The sequence below is a fragment of the Pectinophora gossypiella genome, chromosome 29, assembly GCF_024362695.1.
Source record: "Pectinophora gossypiella chromosome 29, ilPecGoss1.1, whole genome shotgun sequence".
Lineage (NCBI taxonomy): Eukaryota > Metazoa > Arthropoda > Insecta > Lepidoptera > Gelechiidae > Pectinophora > Pectinophora gossypiella.
In genome coordinates, this window is record NC_065432.1 from 1,297,140 (window position 1) to 1,320,188 (window position 23,049).

The 23,049-nt window shown below is 40.5% G+C and overlaps 1 protein-coding gene across 1 annotated transcript in view; it reads left to right on the forward strand.

Moving 5' to 3' along the window:
* LOC126379671 (titin-like) overlaps nt 1-23,049 on the forward strand; it is a 61,238-nt gene that overhangs the window by 9,004 nt on the left and 29,185 nt on the right. Inside the window, exons 3-6 of the mRNA XM_050028487.1 lie at nt 2,791-6,673; nt 7,164-7,913; nt 20,630-20,747; nt 21,703-21,793. Of these exons, the coding sequence (XP_049884444.1) occupies nt 2,791-6,673; nt 7,164-7,913; nt 20,630-20,747; nt 21,703-21,793 (4,842 nt within the window). The remainder of the gene's footprint in view (nt 1-2,790; nt 6,674-7,163; nt 7,914-20,629; nt 20,748-21,702; nt 21,794-23,049) is intronic.

Below are 23,049 nucleotides of genomic sequence, written 5' to 3' on the forward strand. Positions count from 1 at the left end.
CCGTTTGGGAGCTACGATGCCACAGACAGACACATACACATTTACACACATACACAGACACGTCAAACTTATAACACCCCGTCGTTTTTGCGTCGGTGGTTAAAAAAGACCACATTGAAGCAATGAGCGACTTTCCAGGCTACGTTCCCGAAAAATAGTACAGATGGCGCTGTAAAGATTTAATGTAATAATTACCTATTTTCTCATTACTCGGGTAGGTAAACAATTATACAAAAATAATTAAAACACATAATAACGGGTTCTTACCGCGTTTGCATGGGGATATGAGACTCCCGATATTTCGACACTGTTGCAAGTGCCATATCGGGAGTCTCATATCCCCATTTAAACGCGGTAAGAACCCGTTATTATGTGTTTTAATTATGATAATAACCGCGTAAACTTAAAACAATTATACAAAAAAACAATCTAATGGCAGAAGCGTATATAAATGTATATAATAATTATTTTTTTTTCATTACGAATAATTAAAACATTTCAAATTATTACACAAACACTGGTCAGTCTAAAATACCGCCCCCTCTCGTACCTGGTTCAAAGGTGTCCATTATACTGGCCTCGTTACCGCGCACTATTGCCAAGGAAACCTGTTGAACCAGGAACGCGCTGTATATAAATATTCCTTCATCATCATCAGCCCATTAACGTCCCCACTGCTGGGGCACGGGCCTTCCCTATGGATGGATAGGGAGATCGGGCCTTAAACCACCACGCGGGCCCAGCGCGGATTGATGGTTATTAACGACTGCTAATGCAGCCGGGACCAACGGCTTAACGTGCCTTCCGAAGCACGGAGGAGCTCGAGATGAAAACTTTTTTTTTGTGGTCACCCATTCTATGACCGGCCTTTGCGAAAGTTGCTTAACTTCAACAATCGCAGACCGAGCGCGTTTACCGCTGCGCCACCGAGCTCCTCAAATATTCCTTATTCTATGGTTATGCTTAAAAAAACACATTTATGATAGTTTTTTTTTTGTATCAACCCTATTAGCAATCACCCTTCAACATTCAATAAATTGATATATTGCCTTCTATTACTAACCTGTCGATCCGAACCTAGCTACAAATACCTGAAAGAGGGGTCAGGGTTGGCAAAAAAACAGTTTATACCACTTTGTTTCATTTACGATTCGAAACCTGTCGAACGCCGAAGCTTTTAATATTTTTTAAGTTTATTATTTATTACTTAATTTATTTTTAAATTGTTATTTATTGGTTGGTCGGAATGAAGTTCTATCTGGTCTATAAAGAGAAGTGAGTGTCCAGTGTTTTAATAATTTATAAATAATAGTTTAATTGTTGTTTAGTTACAGTTTATTTAAAGTTTAGTTAGTTTAGAGTTACGTTCAGTGTCTTGGATTATTAGTTAGTTCAAAATTTAGTTTTTTGTCGTGAATTATTTATGATTATAAAAGATCTAATGCTTATTCTAAAATTAATATTGAATTGAATAAATGGTGGTTAATGGTGGTTGATTATTGGCTAGAAAAAATAATATTAGTACTCAATGTTCAAGATAGATGGCACCGCGTAATGACGATACTTAGATCGAAAGAATTCGCGCCCAACTGGGCACCGTTAGGCCTGTTGTCTTAAATGTTGTACCGGGTGAGAGCCTTCAGCCCATTTGTCCGGTCAAGTAGTTAATGTTATATGCGGCAATTCTACAATAAGCAGAAAAGAAGCCCGAAGACCTCCGATGTATATGTTATTCTATTTAGATTATAGTATTGCCAAATGTTCGAAAGAGTTCGCGCCCAACTGGGCACCGTCAGGCCTGTTATCTTAATTATTGTACCGGGTGACCTTTAGAGCTCCCCATTTGTCCGGCCAAGTAGTTAATGTTATATGCGGAAATTCTACAATAAGCAGAAAAGAAGCCCGAAGACCTCCGATGTATATAGAATGTATAAGTTGTTATTCTATTTAGATTATAGTAATTGGCAAATGTTTTATTATTTGTAATGGGCGTCGCTCTAGTGACTTATATTATATGATTCAGAATTCAGCTGTGTATCTTGTTAAAAGTAAATAAATAATAATATATTAATAATATTAAATAAATTGATTAAAAAATATAATATAGTTTAAAGTGCTACGGAATTTAATTTAATTAGAGTTACTTTAGTGGTTTTAGTTTTAGTTTAAGTAGAGTTGAAAACTAAAAATGAGTTGTGAGAACCAGCCGCAAGTGTCCTTACTAGCAATAGTGATATCAAGATTCTATACCAATGACTATCATAATGTAATTAAGTATTTTTTTAACTTTTTTTATCCTTTTATAGATACTTAGATTAAATCTTTATTTGCTTCGGAAGTCACTTTAGTCCCGAGCCACTAGCCCGAATGCCTCCACCCCCTCAAGTTGATTGGGGGGGTTGCGGGTTGATTGAGTCAGAGGGGGTGGGGGAGCAGTGGGACGTATATATAGAATGGTTATGTTATGATTAAGTACATGCATACATAAACTCACGCCCGCAATCCCTAATGGGGTGGGCAGAGCCCCGAGTAATCACAGACAACTTGCAGCCACTGTTGATACGATATCGTAAGCTGGATATGATATACCTTATGGTGATAAGGGATCAGCCTATCGCCCATAACATTAGTCCATCATGTTAGAGGACACGATCCCTCTGTCGGATTTTACGACATGCCCGAAAAGACAAGCAGCTGAACGTGTTCTATGTTTTTTTATTTGCTCCCAGAACAGCATAGAAGCATGTTATGATTACAAACTTCTTAATCTTCCTTCTCTTTCTTCCCCAGCGGCCTGTACGACCCGGTGCTGGACGATTACGAGCCGTTGTACGAGCCGATAGACCAGCCAGATTCCGACCAACCATCGCAACCGACTGAGGTATCCCACCTTGAAAACCCCGAGAAAACCCCCAATTTTGACATACCCCCAGGCTTCAACCTCCCTACCTTCGTCTCCAACCCTGATATTAACCTTGTGGGTAAAAAACCCGAGTTTATAGACGCGCAGAAGTTTGAGCTTTACATTCCGGAGGTTTTGGGCAACCCTGATTTAATAAATGATCAGAGTTTTGTGGGTTCTCGCTCGTTAACCGCTTCGCCGTTTGTTGGTCAAACTAAGCCTTATCGTCCGTTTTCTACTGAGCCTCTGGTCAATGTTCCACCATTAGAAGACCCGATCATCCTCAACCCGGATTACCAAGATGTCTTCGGAAGGATTACCAGTGAAGAATTCCTCCCAGCAACCCGGTTCAAGCTCCCTATTTCGGAGCAATACGATCCTGATGGTACGAAACAAAAGATGAAACTGATGAAAGACCAAAAAGATATCAAAACAACTGTTCAGTTCAAAGAAGAAACTTCGGTGAAGAAAGAGATATCAGAGATGAAGGGAGAAGTAATATCTAAGAGCGAAGTTAAGTTTATGGAACAAATGAAGAAGGATATTGATTTGGAGAAGATAGAATCTACCGCATGTAGCATTGTGGATGAAAGTATCGAAAAAGCTTTGACTGTAGCTGAACAGATCAAGCAAGAGATGGATGTAGAACTCAGCGAGTCTTCTTTAAGCGAAGTATCCGAATTAAAATCTCATAAAGAATCTACAATAGTAGCAGAATCTAAAACTGAATCTATTGAGAAATCAGAAAAATTAGAAGCTGCAACCGAAACAAAAATGTCTAAAGTTGAATCGGAAATATCTAAAGTTGAATCTAAACAAATTACTGTGAAAGAAGCTGCTGAATTGGTTGAATTAATTGATAAAACTACTGAGGAAATTATCAAACAAGACGAACGCAAATCCGAAAGCATTATTACGAACGAAACGGATGATAAAAAACAAGAATCTGTTGAAGAAAGGAAAATATCAGAAGCATCCACTGTAGATGTAGAAACAAGTGAAGTCAAAGCATCAACAAAGAAAGAGGAGAAACGAGAAGTTGTCGAGGAGTCTGAAACAAGAGATGTTCAAAGAAAAATATCTGTGCAAGATACTAAATCTAAAGTTGACCAAAGAGATTTAGAAGAAAAAGTGACTAGAACACAAGCAGCGGTAAAAGAGGAATCAATAACTGGTACCAGGTACTCCACATCAAAGCTGCTAGCTGAACAAAGGGCTTACGCTCTTGGTCTACAAACTATACCTAACCTTAAAGGTACTGCGCATTCTTCATATCATTACAATCTTCTTCTAAAAACGTTTTTCATTCACTTAACAGATGTGATGGTAGCACTGTCCAGATTTATTCTAGCTGAACCAGTGTTATCTCCTACTGTTGAAAGAGAAACGGTAAAAGCTACTGAATCCACTGAAAGACAAGAGATCAAAAGAGATGTAGTTACGAAATCTGTACAAGAAACTGTTGCTGTTGACCAACAAGAAAAGGTTAAGAAGGAAAAAGAAAAGGTTGCTGTAGCAAGAGTGACAGAACAAGAGAAGATTGACAAAGAATTAGAGGAAATAGAAGAACGTAAATTTCAACAGACACAGAAAGCAGTGACTAAAGACAAACAGAAAGTTGTCGAAAAAGAAAAAGTAGTAGAACGGCAGGTTGTTAAACAAAAGTGCCAGGCTGACGTTGATGATGTTCGTCGTGTCGTAGAACTGGAGGAGAGACGAAATCTTTCCGGATCTAGAATGGCACAACTGACAGAAAAGAAACCTGGAGAATTGATGGAAAAAATGGAAGCGGTTATAACTGAATTTGAAAGTAAATCTAGTGGAGTAGATGTTGCGGCTGTACGCGAGAGGAGATCTAGAAGTCGCAATGAAGTAGAAGCACCTGTAGAGTTTTCTGAATATGACACTAGAAGTCAAGAAACCACAGAACTTACCACAACTACCACTAGTGCCATGTCTAGTAGTTATATGGAATCTATGAGGAAAAAAACAGAATCTAAACATGTGACGGAGGAATATATAACTGGACAAGCTACAGAAGGCAAAAATACCTACGTAGCTATAGTTCAAGCTCATGTTTACACTAACGAAGACGCGATCTTTGATGAACATATCGACATATCTAAAACAGCATCTATTGCCGAAGAAGTGGTCACTCAAAAAGCTATTGAAGCTAAGGCAGAGAAATCTTTGGAAATATCTGCTGCTAAGAAAGAAGAAAAAACTCAAGTTGTAGAAAAGGCTAAAGAAATTGTAGCAGAATCAAAACCAGTTAAAATGGAACCAATTGCAGTCCAGGAGAAAAAGGTAGAGAAGGTCCAAGAAGTGGTTGTTAAAAAAGTGGAACCGGTAGCTGAAATTAAAGAAGCTAAATCAGTTGTTCAAGATTATAAGGTGGCTGAAGTGAAAGATAGCATGGCAGTTGCCGAAACTAAGAAAGTTATTAAACATAAGGAAGAAGCTATTGCTACTAAAGAAGAAAATGTTTCTGTAGCTAAAGAATCCATTTCAAGTCTGAAAGAGGAATCTGTTGCTATTAAAAAAGATATTAAAGAACAACATGTAGCTAAAGAAGAAATATCAACAGTGAAGGAAGAGAGTTTAGCTTCGAAAGAAGAATCAGTTACTATAAAAGAACAATCTGTTTCTGTAGCTGAAACAGCTACCACTAAATTTATAGCTGAAGAGAAAGTTGCTGCTGTGAAACAAGAAGTTAAAGCTGTAGACTCAGTAAAAGAAGAAGCAGTATCTATCAAATCAGAGACTGCTGCCTCTAAATTTGTAGCTGAAGAAAAAGTTACTGCCGTGAAAGAAGAAATAAAAGCTGTGGAATCTGTTAAAGAAGAATCTGTAACTGTTAAAGCTGAAACTGCAGCTTTGAAACAAGTTGAAGCTGTCAAAGCCGAGGTTTCCGTTGTCAAAGCACAGGCAATCGCTGTAAAAGAACAAGAACAAACTGCAGTTATAGAACAAGTAATCCTGGAAAAAGAAAAGATAAAACAAGAACCTGTTGCTGTAAAACAAGTGATTGACAAAGTAGAAAAAGACGAATCAGCCGCTTTGAAAATAACTAAGGAACAAGCGATTGAACAGGCTAAAACAACAGTAGAATTGGACGAAGAAATAAGCGTATCAATGAAGAAACTTGAAATAAACGAATTTGAAAGCAAGTCCCGTGTTGAAGAAAGCTTTAAATCCCAACATATTGAGCAAGAATCCACATTTGCCGCGAAATCTTTCGAAGCTAGGGATACACAGAAGCTCTCTCTGCGCACTGACTTAGCTCAAAAGATCGAATCCCAAGTTTCCGTGCAAAGCGAACAAAATAACGTTGAACCTACCACTCCTATCGTTCCACCAACGCCTTTAACCGACGAATATGTATTTAAACTTGTCATTCCTTTACCCAAACGCGAAGGAGACCCCATCCCAAGAGACTGCACTCCCTCCGATGATGATGAAGACCCTGACATTGTAAAAAGGGGCTTAGTTCCCCACATAGAGGCTGAAATTCAGGATAGAGTTTTATATGACCCTCCTTTGCCAACACCTCCTACTAGCCCAAGAACACCAGGTACCCCAACCTCACCAAAATCCCCAACGTACACTAAACCTGCACTAAATGGAGGCGAGGCATCGCTGGGGTTTCCAAAGCCTAGACCTGTGTACTTCAGGCCAGGGTTAAGAGGTGGTGCTCCACCTAAAACTTTGAGAAGGCCAAGGTATATTAAGCCTGGGTTGTGTGGCGGCGCTGACCGAGAATTAACACAGGTATGTAGCTTTAAATACAGTTTTTCTACTACATTACATTATTATGGACTACATGCAAGTCACTGCGACCTTGCCAACCGCTTCACCGCCAACCACGTTGGTGTCAAGTGAAAATCGCCTGACTCTTTTTTCACAATCACTAATCTATCCATTGTTTGAGGTTTACGCGGTTACGAGTATTATCATAATGAATACTTACACATAATACCGGGTTCTTACCACGTTAAAATTAGGGATGAGACTCCCGATATTTCAACACTACTGCAAGTGCCATGATCACAGGATGACTGATGAAATTGGAGTGGAGTAGGTAGATCCATATTTTTTCTAAAAGCAAACACATCTGTCTGTCCTCCTTCTGTCCTGTTTGTTTCTACATTTGATGTGGGAATGTTCGAACCATCTGAACTCGCACGAACAACCTACGGTAAGAACCCGGCATTATGTATTTTAATTACACTAATCTATAAATTTTAATTCCCACTAACAGGAAGAAATTCTTGAAATCGAAAGGAAATCTTCTCTTCTCGCATCAGCCATCGACGAAACTATCAAGAGCATTGAAGAATACAAAGAAGAAGTAGGAATGGAGAACGGAGTCAAAGCTGAGAACTCTGACAACGGGGTCATTTATAATGGCTACGCTAAAATAGTTGAAACTAAAACTTATGACACTACCACTAAAAGTAACACTTTCGAAGAAATTCAAACGAATTCCGTCGAAATACGAGAAATAACTAACGGCTCTGATTCCAAAATAGAATTTAAAGAAACTAAATCAATTGAATTAACCGAATCTAAACCATCTGAAATTGAATCGAATGGAAATGTTCAATTAAATGGATCAAAAGATGATTCTGAGTCTCAACCAATTATAACTGAAGTAGACGATGTAGAGATGAAAGTCGATACCCACACTTCTGGAATGGTTGTAGGAGAAGAAACGATTGTTATTGAAGAGAAGAAAATAGAAGAACAGATTATCAAAGAGGAGAAGGTACAAATACCAGAGCAGATAATTCCAAACGACAAACCACCTGTAGAAGAGAAGTTAGTTAAAGAAGAGAAGACGAAACCAGTACAAGAAATGGTTATTAGAGAAGAGATGAAGCCAGTTAAAGAAATGGTCGTAGAAGAAGAAAAGAGAGATCCGATGGAAGGTTACAAGCCTGTACATTTTGATCCAGAGGAGCTACTTAATGCACAGCGGGATAGGCGTATGCTCTACGCACAAGTTCCGGTAAGACCAGTTACACTTATTCAAAGCTTGAATACTCATTTTATTTGGAACACTGCTTCCTAAGACACAGGTAAACCTAGGAGGCAGAGTGTACCTTTTGTAATGTCGAAATGTAAGAAATTCTGTAACTTGTATTTTTTGGTCAAATCATCATCATCAGCCCATTAACGTCCCCACTGCTGGGGCACGGGCCTTCCCTATGGATGGATAGGGAGATCGGGCCATAAACCGCGCCTTAACGCGGGCCCAGCGCGGATTGATGGTTATTAATGACTGCTAATGCAGCCGGGACCAACGGCTTAACGTGCCTTCCGAAGCACGGAGGAGCTCGAGATGAAAACTTTTTTTTGTGGTCACCCATCCTATGACCGGCTTTTGCGAAAGTTGCTTAACTTCAACAATCGCAGACCGAGCGCGTTTACCGCTGCGCCACCGAGCTCCTTATTTGGTCAAATAATCATTTATTATTATTGAAATATACAGTAATTTGTGGTGAGTCAGGTTTAAAAAAGGCCACATCAAAACAGTTCATCCAAAAAGCAATATTGCTATTTGACATTTGCGCATGTAAAAATAAGCGCGCATTATCAGCAAATGTCAAACTGCCTTTTTTAGATGAATTGCTTCGATGTGACAAACCACCAACACCACCCGCACTAATTTTTTTTTTTTTTTTGACGTGACTTATTGTAGATTTGCCGCAGATGGCATTAACTACTTGGCCGGACAAATGGGGAGCGCTGAAGGCTCTCACCCGGTACAACATTTAAGACAACAGGCCTGAGGGTGCCCAGTTGGGCGCGAACCTCGGCTCAGGGCGTCGTCTGAGAGGAAAAATATTTGAAAGAATTAATCGACCCTAGTGGGTCGATAGCGATAAGCGCTGAATGAGGGAAATCGTCGACCACGCCGGCGGGGTCGGTATCGGGGTCCTGAAGTGTTTGGTGTCGCGAGCTGATTGGCTGCCTCTATGGCTAGGGTAATCGGGTCGTCGGGATCGTATATTACGTCCTTCGGACGCCGATACTTTTCAGTACCGTCCCTAAGCGGGATGTAATCGGAAGCCGCAACTACCAGGGGATTCGGGTGGACCCGCACTAACATCACCGTTTGTTGATTAAGGGGAAACCTGTGCCCAGCAGTGGGATATATGTATATAGGCTGTTTATGTATGTATGTTAGAGTACGAATATTATACTCTGATCCCAAGGTAACAGTAACCTTTGTGGAGGACGCATAGCGCCAGTTAAACAATGGCTCACTGTCACGGATTACTTTTATTGGATGTTCTCTGTACGGAGTTCGATACAAGAATGGTACAACTCCGTCTGGTTGTCGTCTCGTCGCGGGCGCAGCCCGCGACGGGGGGACACCTTCGGGGCATTGCCCCCCTGGTGTAGCGGCTCTCGCCGCCCGCGAATACGGGCGGGGCACGGGGGCGGGCTACGGCGGGCGAGATTCGCCCCTCCGTAGGCCCTGTCGAGTTCGGTGGTGCCGCCGGCGAGTCGGCCCACTGGGTGAGACCCTGTTGAGGGAGGCCCAGTGAGCGACTTCCAGCCAGGCGGCACGTGTCTTGTCTGGTGTGGTCCAGTCCGAGGTGTGAGCCGGCGAGCTCGGGTCCGAGTGGTCGGACCGGCTCAAGCCGGCGGGTGTCCTATTAGAGAAGTTTTTGTTGTTTCTATGGGGAGAAAAAGACATATAGATAGATATATAGATAGATATACGGATATCTGTACGGAGTTCGATACAAGAATGGTACAACTCGTGCGGCTCGCCGTCTTATAAGGGCTGTCCCCACTACCGTACCTTGCACGTGTGTCGTAAACAAGTGCAGGTGTTGTTTGTTTGCTAGCCGCACGTGTTGTTTACAGTTAACATAATATTTGGATTTTCAATATTTCGCTGTCGCGCTATCATGTATGTGTTTCGATGTGGCCTTTTTAAACCCTGGCCGGTTGTTACAATACAATACAATACAAATACACTTTATTGCACCAAAATAAAAAGAAATAATTACAAAAAGTCTCTTAATTAAGTACATGGCAAATGGCCAAAAAAAAAATAAAAAAATAATAATAATAATAATTAAATTACAAAAAAAAAATCAAAAATTCATAAATTTTGTACCGGGTGAGAGTCCTTTGCACTCCATTTGTCCGGCCATGTAGTTAATGCTATTTACGGCAAATCTACATTTAATCATGCCATTGTTGTATTCACCTACAGTAAGTGTTAGGACGTATATTGACCAAATTGGAGATGTCCTTAGAAAAGGTTTAGTATGATCTACTCTGAACCGACGTGCGTGTATGAAGCGATTGATGAATGTGGAGGAAGCAAGAGAAGTGTGTCATGATAGAAGTGAATGGAATTCCATATATATTCATATTCATTTATTCCTTATAACAACTTTACATTGTGTTGGAAATTAGAAATTGAGGGGACGAGTGCGTAGTCTCTTGACAGCTCACTGACAGCAGTGACAGCTATCTGTCAGTTAAGGGGTGCGTTCATAAACTGAACGCCGCCACAAAATAAAAATAAAAACATGCTCAAACTACATACAATCTAAAACAACAGTGGGACTATTACTTACTTACCCTAGATACCTAACAAACTATTACAACAAACACATACAATATTCATTATCATTATAAAATATAGCAGACTTTAAGATCAAAATAAAAACATAAAAAAATAATAAGGTAAACGCTCCTATTAACGCCACCCAAAAATCGACATCGTTTACCGCCACCTTTTTTAAATTGCGGATATTTTGAATTGTGTCTGAGATAGAAAATTGATTCAAATGTCAAAAGATACATGTATTAATTGACCATGAAACGAACATACTCCTGAGCGTGGGCAACAACAGTCTAATTTGTGATTGGTCTGTAAGTGTGCAGTGTCCGCGCAAGCAACGCGCTCCATACAAGCCACTACTGAAATGCATAAGCATACAACATTTTTTTCTTAAGGTTTTGTGTCCGATGAAACATATTTTTCTTCACTTTAGTAATTATAACTACTTGTTAATACGTTTAAGAACTGAGAAAGCATGCTATATTTGACATTTGTGTTAGTTTTAACTGATTAATTTGAGTTTTAAAATGTGGCGGTGATAGAAGCATACATTTGCAGTTTGGTTACTATTACCGCCACCTATGGCGGCGTTCGATATTTGTATGATATTTGTATTTTTTAGTTATTTAAGGTAACATGCCCAATCATTCATAATGTTATCATCTTATTTTATAGTATGGTTCATGAACAATATTAAAATCTATTAACGCCACACATTTGGTGGAATTCAAGTATCCTGTGCTGCATATAAGTTAACGTATTTTTTTAAGAAATGTATGAACAAGTAGTTGAAGTAATTATGAATTTCTAATTTAAATACTTGTATATATTTCTTAAAATATGCTTTGAAAATGGTTATTACATACGTAGCTCTCATTTTGAATATTTATTTGTTTTCTTAAGGCTAATTTTTATGTGGCGGAAATTGAAACACAGAAATTACATACATGTTTCTATTACCGCCACCATAGATTCCCTCTTATGATTTATAGACAGGGTGATGCATTATTCTTCGGACTGACAGAGACGGACGGACAGACCGAAACGGACGGACAGATAGAGACAGACGGACGGACAGACCGAAACGGACGGACAGATAGAGACAGACGGACGGACAGGGACAGACGGACGGACAGAGACAGAAGAACATACAGAGACAGAAGGACAGGCAGAGACAGACGGACGGACAGAGACAGACGGACAGACAGAGACAGAAGGACAGACAGAGACAGACGGATGGACAGAGACAGATGGACGGACAGAGACAGACGGATGGACAGACGGACGGACAGAGACAGACGGATAGACAGAGACAGACGGACCGGCAGAGACAGACGGATAGACAGAGACAGACGGATGGACAGACGGACGGACAGAGACAGACGGATGGACAGAGACAGACGTCAATTATGTACATAAATTTATGAAACCAAAACATTTTTCTGTGGTTTATGTCATAATTCATTTAATAAAAAAATAACAATAATAATAAAGTTTATTGAAAACTCCTCATACAGAATCATTTCGTCAACTCCCGAAATCCTGAGGGAGATTGAGAGTTTCTATAGACAGCTATATTCCACGAAAACATCAGGCGAAAGCATGGCTCGAGACCCTCGAGCCAAGCTTACCCGACACTACACTGAAGATATCCCGGACGTCAGCCTGTACGAGATTAGGATGGCCCTCAAACAGCTCAAAAACAGCAAAGCGGCAGGAGATGACGGAATCACAGCAGAACTTCTGAGAGCGGGCGGAACGCCAATGCTCAAAGCCCTCCAGAGGCTCTTCAATTCCGTCATATTTCAGGGCAAAACGCCGAGGGCATAGAGCGGAAGCAAGGTGATCCTGTTCTTCAAGAAAGGTGATAAAGCCCTACTGAAGAACCTATCTCGCTTCTGAGCCATGTCTACAAGTTGTTTTCGAGGGTCATTAGGAATCGTCTCGCTTGCAGGTTTGACGACTTCCAGCCTCCCGAACAAGCCGGTTTCCGAAAAGGCTTTAGCACCATAGACCACATCCATACGCTGCGGCAGGTTATACAGAAGACCGAAGAGTATAATCTGCCACTTTGCTTGGCGTTTGTGGACTATGAGAAAGGGAGACCTGAGCGGTGTTGCAGTCTCTTCAGAGGTGCCAAGTGGACCATAGGTACATCGAAAAGCAAAGGGACCTCTACCAAAATGCCACTATGTCAGTTCGAGTACAGAACCAGAGCTCTAATCCGATCCAACTGCAGCGAGGAGTGAGACAGGGAGATGTCATCTCTCCGAAACTGTTCACTGCTGCATTGGAGGATATTTTTAAGCTTCTGGACTGGAAAGGATTTGGCATCAACATCAACGGTGAGTACCTGACGCACCTTCGATTTGCCGATGATATAGTCCTAATGGCTGAGACTCTGGAAGACCTGAACACCATGCTCGAGCATCTCAGTAACGCATCCCAACGAGTGGGTCTTAGCATGAACATGGCAAAGACAAAAATTATGTCCAACGACCATGTCGCACCCACTCCAGTTCAGGTTGAGAACTGTTAGGACACCGACCATGAATCCCTTCCAAAAACTCCTTTGGTTCGCGCCAAAAACTCCCGCCACCCCAAGCCAGGAAAAAAGAAAAATAAAGTGGACTCGACTACCGCCGTCGCGCGTTTCTATACAAGAAATTTCTAAAATAACATAAAAGTGTATTAATTCAAGTTGTGCTGTTTAAAATTAATCTGAAAGTGCACTAGCAGTCTCCAGAGCACCCCGGGGTCAGAAGAAACCAAATTCAACAATCCTGTAAGTACCTTTCCTTTGGTCGGTGTTTTTGTATGGGCAAGTCTACTTTTCAGATTCAAAAATATCACTAATCTCAGTTATCCAACATTTATGGTCCTTCGATACGGATTCAGTATATCAAAATAGGTATTAACAGACTATTTCATATATAATTTATGTTATTTTATTCAAAATATTAAATTTACAACATCACATTTCATTGTGCAAGTATTTGTTCAATAGTTCTATTTGTCACAGTGTAATATCATATTTAATATATTTTTTATACGTAGTCAAATACTTAGAATCTATTTCTACAGTGTAAATTACTTTTTGTTCGGTTTTACATAAACAGGCAGTTGTAGGGACGCGTTGTTCTCGAAGTTTCTAGTACATTTTTCTTCAGTTCAAAATGGCGAAAGAAACACCTACAACTCCATTTTTGACCGATCTTGATATCAAAATAAATACGTTAATAAATAGAAAAGAACGTTATTTTAGGCGTGTTCAACAGATGTACGATTTATCTAAAATTGTCGAAAGTGATTCCACGTTAGTTAACAAATTGTTGGTGCGGGTCAGTGAACTCGAATCTTCTCGCGAATCATTCGAACGAATTGTTGATGATATTTCTGCGCTGGAACTAAAGCGTAACCCGGCGTATATAATTAACGACCAGGAAATAAAGGCTTTCGATGACTTGTATTACGAAGTTAAACGTATTTTTCATCAATACGAAACTGTTTCGAATACGTCAAAAAGTGGCGGTGAATTCAAATATGAGCGAAGCGGCGGCTCTCAGCCTCGCTTACCTAAAATTGAACTTGTTCATTTTGACGGAAGGTTAGAGAATTGGATTACATTTCGCGATACATTTATGAGTTTGATTCATACAAATAATTCGATAGGTAATGTCGAGAAGTTCCATTATTTACTTTCCGTAGTAACCGGGCCAGCACTTCAAATAGTGAAAAGTTTGCCTGTATCGAGTGACAATTATAATATTGTCTGGTCATCTCTGTCGGACAGGTATGAAAATAAGCGTGCTATAGCTACCCGCTATTTGGATAAATTGTTCGCGTTCAAACCTTTGCCGAACGAATCTGTTAGCGGATTGAATTCCTTTTTAGAGACATTTCAAGAATGCGTTCAAGCGTTAGAATTATTAAAAATCGATGATTTAGCGGGATTTATTCTTTGTTATATCGGTTTACGTAACCTGGACCCGGTTTCTAGACGAGAATTTGAACAAAAAATCGGTATAAAGGAAATACCTATTTTTAAAACATTAAGCGAATTTGTATCGAATCAGGCGCGTATGTTGGAAATGTCTAATCCTCCTGTTTCAAAGCCCGTTTCAAATAAACCCATTCTAAATGCGGTTCAAAACAAAACTAATAATAATAGTAAACCTATTACAAAAAATGTCAATTCAAAAACCTGTTTGGCGAGCAATGCGGGCCCTGATAATTCTAAGAAGGCATGTTTGTATTGCAATAAGCCATTTCATTCGATTTATAAATGTTACGAATACATTGCGCTGTCTCCTAAGCAGCGAATTGAAAAAATAAAAGATTTGCGTTTATGCGAAAATTGTTTGCGTCAAGGTCACACATCTAATGAGTGCCCATCGAAGATAACATGTACGGTGTGCAAAAACAAACATCATCACACGTTGCATTTAGATTCCAATGTAACTTTGATAAGCACGGGCTCTGATGACAGTTGTGATAACGACTTTAATAACGATCAACAGAATCGGGTCTCCTTGGCATCGTCATGCTCGTCTGGGTCGACAGTTATGCTGGGTACTGCGGTTGTACACGTTACGGATGTTTCAGGCAAATATCAACCCGTGCGCGTAGTGATCGACAGTGGTTCTCAAACCAGTTTTATCACAAATGATTGTGCACAGCGATTAGGGCTTCCACGTCAAAAGTGTAACACTCAATTGTCGGGCCTAGGCGGAACAGTAGTTCGCGATCACGGTATGGTGTCCTGCACTTTAAAGCCGACCATGTCTAATGACCCTGTTTTTAATATAAAAGCTGTGATCATTCCGAAAATATCTGGCGATATGCCATCTGTCACTTTGTCACAGGATTTAGTCAACGAATATAAACATTTGGTGTTGGCTGACCCTACTTTCTATCGCTCGAGTCGCATTGACATGTTGCTTGCCAGTGACGTGTTTCCATTCATTTATGATGGTGGCAAGTATCATCCGTCACGTCAAGGGATACCGCTCGCGTTAAGTAGCATTTTCGGGTATGTCATTACAGGCCAGCTGTCAGTGAATACCGGTGCTGACGGTGTGTCGACTTGTATGTTCACTAGTAGCACAGTTAAGGTGGACGATTTAATTAAATCTTTCTGGGAAACCGAAAGTTTATCCTGTGACGTACCTAAAAATCCAGATGACGTCATCGCTGAACAGATGTTTGTCAGTGACCATAAGCGTGATAATACCGGTCGATACATTGTGAGCTACCCATTCAAACCTGACGCGAAACTGGGCGATTCTAAACAAATTGCATTAAAACGATATCAAAATTTGGAACGCAAATTATCTCGTTTACCCGATCTAAGGGGCGAATATAAAACGTTCATGGACGACTACGCGTCGCTCGGTCATATGGTCTGTGTCGGTGACGTATCGGAAGTGGAATCGGCGTATGTCATTCCCCACCACTGCGTTCATAAGCCTGATAGTAGTACGACAAAACTTCGCGTAGTTTTCGATGCTTCGTGTCAAACTACAAATAATCAATCTTTAAATTCCGTTTTATATACGGGGCCCAAACTGCAAGCTGATCTTGTGGAATTATTAATACGTTTCCGTTTACGTAACGTTTGTTTATGCGGTGACATATCAAAAATGTATCGTAATATATTAATTGACAAATCACAACGTCAATTTCAACACATATTGTGGCGAGATTCGCCCAACGAGCCTATAAAGATGTACGAGTTGTGCACAGTCACTTACGGGGTAGTCAGCAGCCCGTTTTTAGCCATTCGCACGTTACAGCAGTTAGCCGCGGATGAAGGCGATCGTTTCCCTGATGCCGCCCGTGCTCTGCGTGAAGGTTTTTACGTTGATGACTTGCTTTGGTCAGTGGATAGTGTAGACGACGCGCTGACACTTCAACATCAGTTGGTAGAATTGCTAAAGCTTGGCGGTTTCGAATTGCGCAAGTGGTCGAGTAATAGTGCTCAAGTTTTAAATAAATTGCCTAGTGATCAACTCGAACCACCTGTTCAGTTCGATGACGGCAAAACTATGGCTATCAAGATTCTCGGCCTGCACTGGCTACCTGAAGAAGACGCTTTCTCCTTCCGTACCACACAGATGGAAAGTAACGTGACGAAGCGCTCCGTGTTGTCGGAAATAGCTAAGTTATTTGACCCTTTGGGGTTCGTTGCGCCTTGTACTTTTCTCGCTAAAACTTTTATGCAAAAGTTATGGTGCGCCAATTTAGGTTGGGATGACGCGCTGCCTAATGCGCTTCTCAATGAATGGCGTTTGTTTTCATTTCAAATACCTTTATTATCGAAACTAAAACATGACCGACATGTTTTTGTGAAAAATCACATTACAGCTCAAATTGTGGGTTTTTGTGACGCGTCGACGAATGGTTTCGCTGCCGTCGTGTATATTCGCAGTCAGGACGGGCATGGCAATGTCAAGGTTAGCCTACTGTTATCAAAATCTAAGGTTGCGCCCTTAAAAACAGTATCGATTCCGCGTCTTGAATTAATGGCCGCTCATTTGTTATCGAAAACCCTACAATATGTCGTATCGATATTAGCCAAGGAAGTACTGATCAGCGAAGTACTGGCTTTCACCGACAGCTCAGTGGCGTTGACGTGGATCAATACACCTGCATTCAAATTAAAAACTTTTGTTGCGAATCGTGTGGCTAAGATTACTGAATGTTCAGCCGGTGTTCAATGGTATCACGTCAACGGCACTGACAATCCTGCCGATGTATGTTCGCGCGGCGCCACGCCGGCCCAGTTGCTGCACATCGCTGATCAGTGGTTCCGCGGCCCACAGTGGTTGTACGATCCACAACATATGTGGCCAGTGAGGTCTCTAACTGAGTTCAAAGGAGAACCCCTGGAACTAAAACCTGTAAAGGAAAGTACGTCATTACTCACTGAAGGTGTCTCTCTAAAAAATAACTTTGATAATATAATAAATAAATATTCGAATTTTAACAAACTGCAGCGCATAGTCGCCTGGTGTTTCAGATTCTTACACAATTCCAGGGTTTCTCGGCCTGATAGAATCAGGGGCGCATTGCTCACCGCAGAGTTAAATAAAGCTCACGATAAACTTATTCAAATAGTTCAATCCGAACATTTTGGTGATGACATTGAGTCATTAAAACGAGGTAATCGATGCTCTCAAAGCCTACGTAAACTCGACCCGTTCATTGATAGCCGTGGTCTTCTCATGGTGGGGGGTAGGCTTTCACACGCAAACTTACCATTTACTCAACGTCACCCTTTAATTTTACCGAAAAAATGTCATTTTACGAACATTTTAATTGATTATTATCATAAAGTTTATTTACATGTCGGACCTAGGACTTTACAAAACATATTAGTTCAAAAATATTGGATTATAGCCGCTCGCTGTGTTATACGGTCTCGCCTTTCCAAATGCGTTACATGTTTCAGAAATAGGCCCACTGTAAATCAACCTAAAATGGGCTCTTTGCCTAAGTGCCGCTTACAGGACGTTTACCCGTTTCACACGGTCGGTGTCGATATTGGAGGTCCATTTTATACAAAAGAAACAAATAGACGCAATGCCAGAATCTCAAAGTCTTACTTATGTCTATTTGTTTGTTATTCGACTCGTGCGGTTCACCTTGAGGTCCTTTCGGCGTTGACTACTGAATGCTTCCTAGCTTCATTCGATCGGTTTACGGCTAGGCGTGGTCTTCCACACACCATGTATTCGGATAACGGTAAAAACTTTGTCGCGGCCGGTAAACACTTAAACGAAGTCGTTCAATTTTATAATGCAAGTCAACGGCAGCTTATTGACGGTTTTACAGTCAGAAAAGTGACATGGAAATATAACCCCCCGACAGGTAGTCATTTTGGGGGCATTTTTGAAGCCGGAATAAAATCGGCAAAGTACCACTTGAAGCGCGTAGTAGGTACTCGTGCCTTATCTTTCGAAGAGTTGGGTACTCTTTTTGCTAACATAGAAGCGATTTTAAATTCGCGCCCTTTGTGTAGTTTGTCTAATGACCCGAGTGAATTCGACGTCCTTACGCCAGGACACTTTTTAGTCGGTCGTCAATTGGTATCGGCTCCCAATTACGATCTTTCAGATATACCGTTGAATCGTTTAACACGATGGCAATGCATTACGCAGGCCGCTCTGCACTTCTGGCGCCGGTGGAAGTCGGAATACTTGCACACATTGCAACAAAGGCAGAAGTGGTTTGTTGATACACCTAACTTAAACGTAAACGATTTGGTCTTAATTCATAACGATAACGTACCGTGTCAACAATGGAGTTTGGGTCGTGTAGAACAGATTCACCCTGGACGTGATGGTAGAGTTCGCGTTGTTACATTACGTACACAAAATTCACGGTTACAACGGCCTGTTTCCAAATTGAGTCCTCTCCCAAAAGAGCAGGACCAATAACTTTGTTATTTATTTCTATCATAATAATATCATTCATACACTTAATTATTTATTATACAGTCCATTAGCTTATCTTATTATAAAAAAATATAACTTAGTTTTCTTTGTCAACAATAAAGTACATTATAAGTAGTATATTTAATAATTCTACTCTTGTGATGTTATTACCTATTTTGAAATCACTGTTGATTTCGGTGGGGGGTAAATGTTAGGACACCGACCATGAATCCCTTCCAAAAACTCCTTTGGTTCGCGCCAAAAACTCCCGCCACCCCAAGCCAGGAAAAAAGAAAAATAAAGTGGACTCGACTACCGCCGTCGCGCGTTTCTATACAAGAAATTTCTAAAATAACATAAAAGTGTATTAATTCAAGTTGTGCTGTTTAAAATTAATCTGAAAGTGCACTAGCAGTCTCCAGAGCACCCCGGGGTCAGAAGAAACCAAATTCAACAATCCTGTAAGTACCTTTCCTTTGGTCGGTGTTTTTGTATGGGCAAGTCTACTTTTCAGATTCAAAAATATCACTAATCTCAGTTATCCAACAAGAACGTTACACTCGAAGTTGTAGACCAGTACATTTACCTAGGACAAATAATCCAGTTAGGTAAGTCCAACTTCGAGAAAGAGATCTCTCGTCGGATCCAACTCGGATGGGCAGCGTTTGGGAAGCTGCGGAATATCTTCTCGTCCAAAATACCAGTGTCTCAAGACGAAAGTCTTTGACCAGCGCGTGTTGCCAGTGATGACCTACGGCAGTGAGACGTGGCCGCTTACTATGGGTCTCGTGAGGAGGCTCGGTGTCGCTCAGCGGGCAATGGAGAGAGCTATCCTCGGTATTTCCCTGCTTGATCGAATCAGAAATGAGGAGATCCGCAGGAGAACTAAAGTCACCGACATAGCTCGGAGAATTGCAAAACTGAAGTGGCAGTGGGCAGGACACATAGCGAGGAGAACCTGGGGTGGAAAGGTTCTGGAGTGGCGACCACGTGTCGGACGACGCTCAGTGGGTAGGCCTGCTACAAGGTGGACCGATGATCTGGTGAAGGTGGCAGGAAGCCGCTGGATGCGGGCAGCGCAGGACCGATCGTTGTGGAGATCCTTGGGGGAGGCCTATGCCCAGCAGTGAGCGTCATACGGCTGTTGATGATGATGATTATTGAAAACAGTTCGTTTACAGTTTTTGTTGGAACGCTGTCTTTCAAACTAGGTGAACCTGTATTTTGAGAGACAGTGCCTTCCCAATTTATGTATCTATTAACTACATTAACAGTGGTAAAAATACGGTATTAAAACAACCTTTTTTTAAATAAAGTATTTTATTGTATCTGAATAGTTGGTTATATATCTCGTTGGCGGTATTCGATGCAGCAAAGGCGGTAATAGAAAAAAACCGCAATTCATGTGGCGGTAATAGAGGCAAGTGAGTTTTCGGACATAAAATTATTTTTTATCCAAAATATTCACTCAAAATTAAAAATTCTTGATGTATTTAGCAGAAGACAGTCATAACAATACAAATAAAATAAATAAGCTGCACTAGCAAATACAGAAGTACTTAATTTCTGAGAGGTAATCAGAGCATAGCTTAACCTGGCGGTAATAGGAGCGTTTACCTTAGTCTCTGCTTATCCCGGTGGGAAATGGGCGTGAGTTTTTATGTATGTTGTACTAACCTACTCTATTCCTTTCAGCAAATGACAGCCAGTCAAGAAAGGGACCTTTATAAAACACCATCTGGAGAGATCATTGGAACTCGTAAGGGCATCGTCGATGGCTTGGAAGAAGCTATAGTAGACCCTGATGTTGCTAGTAAGTTACATTTTAAAACAATCGGCGAGTCTAAAAAGACCGCATTTTCATCAAGAAATTCATCAAAAGCAAAAGCAAAATTTCAATTTGACACTTGCACATATATGGTGTTAGTGACATCGTAACAAAAACTTTGAGGGATGATTCTGAGTTGATATCAACTATAATTTTCCGTCACAAAATTCATGTTTATTATGTGTTTTTTTTTTTTTTAATTATTCTCAGTTCTATTGAACTGTTTTATTTTTTTATTTTGAGCGGAATCAGTATTCGTTACGATGTCGCTAACACCATGCATTTTAAAAGTAACTAACTAAGCAGTGTCAAGAAATATCAAATAGCAATAGTAATATTGCTTTTTAAAAAGTCATTCCTTGTCATTCATTAAATTTCCAGGCTGCGTACCCCAAAAATAATATAGATATACGCTGTAAAGATTTAACGTGATAATTACCTATTTTCTCATTACTCGGGTAAGTACATAATTATTCAAAAATACAATGTAATAGCAGACGTCTCATCCACCTAAAACTACTGCAGCTTCTCACAAACTCTATAGCCGGGGAAAAGAAGCTGCAAGAAAAACCTCGGCACAGGACCCTGGACGTTCTTTAATAATATCTCCCATATACAGACTGTTAGTGACATAGTAACGAAAACTTTGAGGGATGATTCATCAAGTGGAATTTTTCGTCGCAAAAGTATGGAACGGAAAATAATTAAAAAAACACCGAAATTTTCATGAATTTTCCGACAGGAAATTCCACTTGATATAAACTCAGAATCATGGTCTGAATCATCCCCCTCAGTCTCAGTATTCGTTACAATGTCACTAACACCCACTCTGTATAGCCGGGGAAAAGAAGCTGCAAGAAGAACCTCGGCACAGGGCGCTAGACGTTCTTTAAATAACATCAGTCTTCGGTTTAGCTCAAGTGTATTCTTCATTTTCCAGAGGAAATGGGTAAGCCAGGGATTACGGAAGAGAAGATAGCTGAACTTATCTCCGGGGAAGCTGAGATGTTGAGGGAGGCGCATGTGATGGGGTGAGTATTCAGCTCGCGACACCAAACCTCGGACCCCCAATTAGGACCTTCAGGACCCCGATACCGACCCCGCCGGCGTGGTCGACGACTTCCCTCAATCAGCGCTTATCGCTATCGACCCACTAGCGTCGATTAATTCTTTCAAATATTTTTCCTCTCAGACGACGCCCTGAGCCGAGGTTCGCGCCCAACTGGGCACCCTCAGGCCTGTCGTCTTAAACGTTGTACCGGGTGAGAGCCTTCAGCGCTCCCCATTTGTCCGGCCTAGTAGTTAATGCCATCTGCGGCAAATCTACATAAGGCACGTAAAAAAAAATCTGCCGTGAAGGTTCCCGAAGTGGGAACATTCGCGGAAACTGCACATCGATGCTCATGGGGCCGCGACCCCCTCCTTACCAGGTCCTGGTACAGTGATGAGCAATATCATATACCCACTTTAGAACCCTGTAGCACTATCATATTTGACATTTAATGAGGCTTACGGTTTAAATTGTCAAAAAAGTTAAAGTGACATGGTTGCAAAGTGACAAGACAAGAGCGTGGCTCTTAAATTGATGATGATGATGGTTGCAAAGTGTATACATATTAGTACTCGTACATCACTTTCGTGTATTATATCTAATAAGTCCTAATAGATGCTGATAAATCCCGATAGATGGCGTTGTTCACTTTTAAAGTGATAATTACCTATTTTCTCATTGCTGGGGTACATAATTATTCAAAAAATGTAATGTAATGACAGAAGCATGTATAAAACTAAATATTGCTTGATATTTGGATCACATTATTTATAGGAGATAGAACTGCTCTTAAGACATGGCTTGCACAAAAATGTTTTTATGACGTCAAAGAATTTTTGAATGAAAACTAAATAGTTATTTCATAGACCTACTTATTCATTGTATATATTCTTTAATAATTTTTTGATTTTTTTATTGTTATTATTATTCTTATTATTGTTTTCTTTCTCTTATGTTATAATGAAATATGGTGTGAAATGAAATATCATTGCCTGTGTAAAATGTGTATATGCCTGCAAAGGCAAAATTTAGTGAGACGTAATTTGCAACTATAACTGCAAATATTGGTGCTAATTCCTGTAAATACCATCTAATTTTATTTTAAGTTATATCTGTCCTTTTCTTATCCGCCGAAAAGGAAAGGGACGGGTAATCGACAAGCATAAAATTTATGGAACACACGTCAATTTTAAGCACAAATCTAAACCAACCGTCTAAAAATTTTACGTCAGTCAA